A 7,739-nucleotide genomic window follows, 5' to 3' on the forward strand; every position below is an offset into this window, starting at 1 on the left:
TGATAGCGGAGTGTGTCCTTGTTGCGCGGGTTGAGTAGAAGTGTGTGACAGGACCATAGACTGTATGGGCAGGACCTTGCTCTGAAGCTCCGTGGAGTAAGGATGTTCTGGACGTGCGCATTCACCGGGGAAGTGGATTTTACCCTGCGTCCATCTGAACGCAATCTGAGGACATAAACTTTACTTACTTTGAATAAGAGTGTTTGGGTAACAAAAGTTGATTAGTGACTATGTCTGCGACGCACCCCCTCAGCTCTCTGGCACCCAACGAGAGCGACTCCTCTACAGCCACCGCGTACAAGCAAACGCGTCCATCTGTGGAGGGGCAGATGCGGCTGCTGCTTCTAGGCTTGTGCGTAACCATCGCGGTTGCCACGTTCGCTGGCGGCGTGTTTTCACTACTGTCTCTGACTCGTATGCGAAGGAAGACCTCTCTGTGCCTCATCGTGGCTTCTATGTCTGTGGACGATCTGCTCAGCGTGGTGCCCCTGTCCCTCTTCATGCTCCTGCAGTGGCAGAGGGACGAGGGCTCCGGGGGGCTGTGCACTTTGTCTGGACTTTTGTACGTGTTCCAGGGTGTCTCGAGCAACATGAAAGCCTTTCTCATCGCTGCCTACACCTTCTATGTGACTAAGAGGTTCGGGGTGCTCCATTCAGCCCGCCAGCCCCTCCGAGTGGCTTGGGCAATAGCCGGAGTGTGGGCTGTCAGCTTGACCGTGAGCGTGTTACCCCTTTGCGGCTGGGGAAGTTTCGCCCCTGCGTCTCTAGGATGTTTCCCAGAGATAGACAGCTTGTACATCTTGCTCCTCGTCTCCCTGTACTCCATGTGTTTCTGTGGGCTGCTTATTTTCTTTATCCCTCTCACCTACCAGCTGCTGTGCTCCAGGGAGCCCCAGAGAGCTCTGCTCTACCCCACTTACCTCGACGTGGCCGAGGGCATAACAGCGTCCACGCACTTCTGTCTTGACAGCCCCAATCAAAGTTTGGGCACTTACAACGAGTTGAGTCCCAGCTCCTGTGGGACCGTGGGTTCAAAGCTGCGGGACAGAAAGGACAGCGGCCTCTCTCCGGTGTGTGCGGCCGGACAGAGGACAGCAGGTGTGGGTGATACGCCTGTGGTGTTCGCTCAGAAGCGCTTCTCCATGGTCCTGGCAATGCTTAGAGTCATTCTGTGGATGCCCATAATGGTGAGCAAATGAGGGGTTTTGAAATAACTCTGTATTGATAATTATAATTATCTATTGTATTTGAAACCTGAGCCATCACTGCATATGCAGTTGGGCTTTCAACACATTTCATTGTGAAATGAAAATCTAACTCATAACATGGAGTGATTGAACCAGCGCTGTTACAAAACTACTCAAGCAATGTAAAGGGTGTAGGAATGTCATGATGCCAAGACAATTTTAAGTCAGTGCCATAGGCCATATAAATAAATACGATCTGCTTACAAGACAACAAACCATAAGTATCGGACTTTATATGTAAAATATTAGTGAATATTCTGCTCAAAATGAATAGTAAATGAAGTTTAACATCCTGCTGCTTGTTTCCTCTGTCTCTGTGCTAGACCCTGGTTCTGGTGAGACATGCAGTGAATGCCCGCAGCTCATCTCTGGAAACTCTGAGCTTCTTCCTGACTCTGCTGGCCCCAGCCATGACCCCCCTGTTTGTTCTATCCGAGCGCTGGATACACATGCCCTGTGGCTGCTTTATCAACTGTAAAAGAGACCCAGCACACCAACACTCAGGTATGCACACATTGTACATAAGAACTGTGCTGCAAAATGTATTTAATGTGTACCAGCAATTAGCACTGAAAGAAATGGGATAGAACATGGATCAAGGGGCAAAGCTCGGGGGAACTTGTTGGCTTGTGCTGCATGTATGAGAATAGATATTGAAAGTGCCTAAATAAAAACCAGTAGAACAGTGCAGAGGTCAAAACGGTGGTTTATATAGAGCAATATTTTAAATTGATTTTGAGGGGTTTTTCACTACGCAACAATTGCATTATGATAATTATGGCAATCAATTAGGCTCTGGGATAGAGGGCGGCTGGGTGGAATACTAATTACCCACAGCAATTTGATACCCTGACTACACTGGATTGGCATGCCCAGTCTTTGATTAAAACTACTTTGCCACCATCTAACTATAACACTCACTAAACCATTAAAATGTAAATTCACTTCACTTTCCTTTTTCCTGTTCCCAAAACATGCAAAACAGATAAAATCATCTTGCTGAAGAGAGCACATTTTATAGGGACAATAAACTATACCTTAACCATAACCTATTTTATGTTGCAGTGCTGAAAAGAGGACTCGAGTTCAACCTGTCTTTCCAACAAGGCTACGGCATTTATAAGCTGTCCCATGCTGCTCTGTCTCCTCCAAGTCCTTCCAGCCAGAAGCTCCCGTACCACAGCCTCTTCAACTGTGATTTATCCAACCCCGGCCTCTCCACCCTGCAGAGATCAGGGCCTTGTTTTGATTTCAGCACCCCCCACGTTCTGGACAGCTCCTCTCATGCAGATCTGTTGTTGGAGGCTGAGTCTGGTGGTGCTGAATGTTCTAACCTCCCTCATGAAGAGCACCAGGATGACAATGAGTTCCGCTGTGTTCCCCCTCAGCAGCTCGGCTTCACAGATACCTCGTCGGTCTTCGAGGGACCAGAGAGAAGGCTGTCTCATGAAGAGTGTCGCAAAATTGAGTTGACAGATTGGGAGTGGTGCCGGAGCAAGTCAGAGCGGACTCCCAGACAGGTAAATATAGAGCAAGGCCACTCCATTATCCTTATGTTTAGACTGCTAATTAAGTCATTTGTACTTGTCTCTTTGGGGCTGCCAGAGATTGATTTTCACGCTGCAGCAATTTGTACGATTTAAATTATTCTAGCATGTGATCATTAAGGTGTGATTTAGAACTGCACTATATTTGGAAGAATGTTACCAGAAATATGTTGAAAAGAGTGAGGTTTTGACATATATTCCTTGTTTTCTTTTTTGTCTACTGCTATTACAAGGGCAGTATATTTCTCCTAATAACAGAGGGACTCATCCATCTTACTACATTATTAGTTACACATTTTAATGATCAACAGGTGAGCTGGTGAATAAATAAGGCATAAGGCGATTACATAAAATTGTTTACTTTATTATTTCAATCCATACTATCTTTACTGCGACACAATGCAGTGAAAATATGCATCATAAAGTGTAGATTTCAATTAAGTGGTGTACTTCATAACGTAAAAATGGAATTAATCATCCCAAGGGAGTATTTAGATACAATTCTCCTAGTCCATAATTCTGGACTAAAGTAAATATATATTAGTGAGGTGTTGTTCAGCCCATGTTTGTATGATCTGCCTCCATATTGCAATTTTGATCGTGACCAAACATAGCAAATCAAAAGCCCGACACTCTCCTACACTATAGTTGTAGGATGCCTCTTTATATTGAGGTAGAGACCATAACACAGGCATCTCTCACTGCAGTGGCCTTGTGGGTTTCTCCTGTGAATCTAGACTCTGACTAATAGACTCATTGAAGGTGAGACTATCAGGGTGTCACATTGTCTGTCAAAGCCTCCTCAACTGTGGCTGCTCATCATCGTACAGACCACAGCAAACAACACAGACTGCGCTGCATTTATTCCATTTGAATAACGATGTTTCTATTTAAGGTTAGCTAACTGAAGGTTACCAAAATCAAAATACTCCAGCTGAATTTGCTGGCTGGTGAGGTTGGAATGAAGTGAAATGAAAAAATCTCTCTGTCTTGCACATTTGGCTTTGTAGTTTTACCAGACCACATGGGATTATTTCATGGAATTAAAGAAATGCTCTGGTTAAGTCACAACTTTATGAGAAGAAGTAAATTTATCATAATAAGTCTGGTAATGTACACATGATGTTATGTAAGATTGGTGAGCCTTCAGTGGCTTCATTTGATGTGTTTGACCACTTGCTTTGTACAAGCTCTATTCTCTCAATTCATAACTTTGGCAAACAGAGTATATAACCAGATTAATTGAACAAGCCTGAGCTCCACATGCATCATCGCTCTCCTGTTCTTGGACTTTTCTTTTATCTTGGCTATTGAGATCGGTCCAAGAGCTGCACTTTTGGAGATACTCCGACCCAGCTGTTTAATCATCACAAATTGTCCTTTGTCATAGCGGCTCAATCTCATGCACCTGCCCATTTTCCTTCAATTTGGAGAGAAAATGTTTATTTGCTGCGTAATATATTCCACCCACTAACAGGTGTCAACATGAAGAAATCATCTGTTATCTGTCGCACAAATCAGTCTCTCGCACACAGAGTAAAGCATCATTATATCGTCAATGCTCATTTTCCTAAATCTATACATTTCCAACATCTTACATCTGTGCAGGAAAACACAGTAAGGTGAGGCTTCATCATTAATACATGATGATTTTCAAACAACCCTGCTTCAGCGGCACAGATGCAGCCTCGGGCATTTGTTCTCAAAGACAACTCTATGAACTTTTGGTAGACAGCGGTTCAATCCAGGATATTATGAAGCACAGTATTTATTCTGTGTGCTTTTATTGGAAGTATTCAGTATGTATATCCTGCCTATGTCTGCTCCACTCATAAGTATCAAATGTTTTGGTTTGGATATCACCCAGAGGAGAGAAATAGAGCATCTAGACTAGAGCATGCCTTTGGTACTTGGTTTGAATCATATAAGTTGGCTCTGCACTGTTGAGTTGGCCTAGTTCTTTCATTTAACAGTTAAATTACACACAAACTGCAGAACAGTAGCACGATATTTTGAGACCAAAGAGATGTATATTAAGATCAAATGATCACATTCATCTAAAGTATTAAACGTCTTTTGCTCTATTTTGTACACAATACAAAATTACTTACCTTTATTCAAGTGGCATGAATAGCAAAACAATAAAATAACCACGGCCAGGCTGTAGTCCTCTACCACAATCATCAAATTCATGCACCCTGACCTGTGATCCATTTAAAATTTTCAAATCATAGCATTTTAGTTCAAATAATTAGACAAAAAAGCAATTTCATCATAGTTTTACATTAGTCCTTTTATCCAGTTTTAATTATGAAGAAAAGTAATTTTTATTCCATGAGAAAAATTTCCTCATCAGTTAAAACACTGACTTCTAGCTCCAACAGTTAGTCAATTAATGAGACGCAGCATAGTGCCCACAGAGCCACAGATGAAAGCCAAGCTGAAATATTCTCTTTTCCTTTACTGTGTTTTGTTCCTTGTTAGTGAGCTAGATGTCATTACCCAGCACCCCCTGCTCACTGTCAGGCCTTCTGGCCTTCAGTGTCCGCAGGGATAGCTGAAATTAGAGCTTAAAGACATCTTTACCCTGTCTTTGACTTCACTGTCAGCAGACCTCAGGATAGAACAGCGCTGTCTTCATGGGGGAATCAGAATAAACATGAATAAAATGATATTATTTATACTCTGCATAGATTATAGGTATAAAAGCTTGTTCATAAGAAAAAGTACAAGAACAAAAATGCAAAATAAATACAAGCCCTCGAGGAGCAAGGCACTAGTCGTATGTTACAGTAAAGCGAACTGGCACCCTGAACGGGACATTCTGTTTTCATTGAAGAAATGGGTATCTCACGATGAAATAATTTGACTACCATGAAACAAATGATCGTCATTACCTAAACAGTGACCAGGAGCCATGTCACATAGTAAAATGTGCATTTTTCTGCTTTGAAAATGTCAAACATTGATGGGAACAAATGTTCCACATGATCTGGGGCTTTACAGAAAATATGCAGCTTATATATGTGCAAGGACACAGTAATCCACCAGCACCCCCTGCACTGATTGCTCATGAGCAGCATGTGATTATCTTGACTTTGTGCCCGCCTTTGTGTCTCCATTCACACAGTCACAGCTGGTATAGCCTTGAGATTGACATTGTTTTTGTGTGTACTAATAGCATGTCATGTTCACCATTATATCATTAGATTGCAGTAAGATAAATAATTTAAAGGAAATAATGAGGATCTCCGCACTGCTCCTGCTGGGTCACCACAGGAGGCATTTCCTGCTACTGGCATCATTACCCAGAATGCATCATGTTCATAATTTAATTAGCTCTGATGTAAATCTGGTGATTTATCAACAGATAGTGAGATCATGCTGTTATTGCTCAATAAAGCAAAAAGAACACCTCTTGTATTGTGCAAAGAGAAATGCTGAATGGGGATATAAATCATATGTATGATGACATTTTCTGTTGTTCTTCACACAGCGGTCGTCAGGTGGCCTCTCAATACCCCTGTGTGCATTTCAAGGCACAGTCTCTCTACAGGCCCCCACAGGAAAAACCCTCTCACTGTCCACGTATGAAGTCAGCAGCGATGGGCTCAGAATCTCCCCCAACAACGGCAAGAAGGTACCAGATGCACTTTTATTCTCTGAAACCTCCCCAAATGTGGCACTATAGATCATTCACAAAGATTGATGACAATCTTTTGAATAATAATAGTATTTTTTATACTATACAGTAAATATGAGCTATGGGTATATTTCCCTATGCTAAATAACATGCTGCTGCACAAAAATGGTGCATTTTGATATATTGGGATATAACTAGTGACATTGTTACGGTGCTTATTTATGTATGTTGGTATAAATACTTTTATTCTTTGACTTTGTAGGTTGAAGTTTACCGTTCCAAGTCAGTAGGCCATGAGCCAAGCGCAGATGACCCATCTTCAGGTGGACAAGCGGCAGACGTGAATGTGAGCAACGTCGGTATGGCTCTGGACATCGGCATGGGCATTGGGGCTGGAGTGGGCGACACCAATGTGAAGATCCATCTGGAAGTCTTGGAGATCTGTGACAATGAAGAAGCTTTGGACAGTGTCTCCATCATCTCCAACATCAGCCAGTCCTCCACGCATGCCCGCTCTCCTTCACTGCGTTATTCAAGGAGAGAAAACCGCTTTGTGTCATGTGACCTGGGAGAAACGGCGTCCTATTCATTGCTCATCCCCAGCGCCGTGAATACAGAGGCGGAGAGCATCAACATCACCATACCAGACACTGTGGAGGCACATCGGCAGAACAGCAGGCGCCAAATACAAGAGAATACAGGCTATCATGAAGAGATACAGCTGCTGAACGAGGCCTATAGAAGACAGACTGGGGAAGAAGACCAGTGATGTACGGGAGATAAAAAAAAAAAAAAAAAATCAAGCTACATTCCAATCTTAATAGAATTGTATAAGCTGTTTCCTAAGTTAAGACTGTTACATTTGTTGTTCCTACACTTTTCTTCCCAGAATAATAGTCTGAGATTAGATAGAGCTTCTTAATTGGAGATTAGAAAGTAAATTTATTATTATTATTGAGGGATTAGAGTGTTTTAATGTGATGTAAATCAGTCCTAGTGAGAGAATCCAGGAATAGTTTGCAAACGTTTGAAATAGTCTGACTTCAAATCAACAGCAAATTTCTAATTTTAGTTCTGTGGCCTTCATAAATTGATGAGTTAGATATGTAAAAAAAAATTGCTGCAAAAAAATCACAAATATTATGGAGATTATGAGAAAAAATCATTACTGAATATTTGCCGATTTATTTGAAAATTTTGTTTGAGAAAATCTAGCCTTTCATAGAGAATACATAAACACAAATTACTGTGATTTGTGTTAAAAATAACTAAAGACTCAAAAGGAATAAAGAGTAGTATGGA

At 41.9% G+C, this 7,739-nt stretch overlaps 1 protein-coding gene across 1 annotated transcript; it reads left to right on the plus strand.

The window, feature by feature from the left end:
- Window positions 1-230: 230 nt before the first annotated feature.
- Window positions 231-7,206, plus strand: LOC117380446 (probable G-protein coupled receptor 149). Its single transcript, XM_033977253.1, has 5 exons — window positions 231-1,187; window positions 1,571-1,751; window positions 2,313-2,767; window positions 6,291-6,434; window positions 6,700-7,206. Exons 1-5 carry the CDS (start codon window positions 231-233, stop codon window positions 7,204-7,206), a joined length of 2,244 nt encoding a protein of 747 aa, XP_033833144.1.
- The last annotated feature ends 533 nt before the right edge of the window (window positions 7,207-7,739 follow it).

The sequence above is a fragment of the Periophthalmus magnuspinnatus genome, chromosome 13 (genome assembly GCF_009829125.3).
Source record: "Periophthalmus magnuspinnatus isolate fPerMag1 chromosome 13, fPerMag1.2.pri, whole genome shotgun sequence".
NCBI lineage: Eukaryota > Metazoa > Chordata > Actinopteri > Gobiiformes > Gobiidae > Periophthalmus > Periophthalmus magnuspinnatus.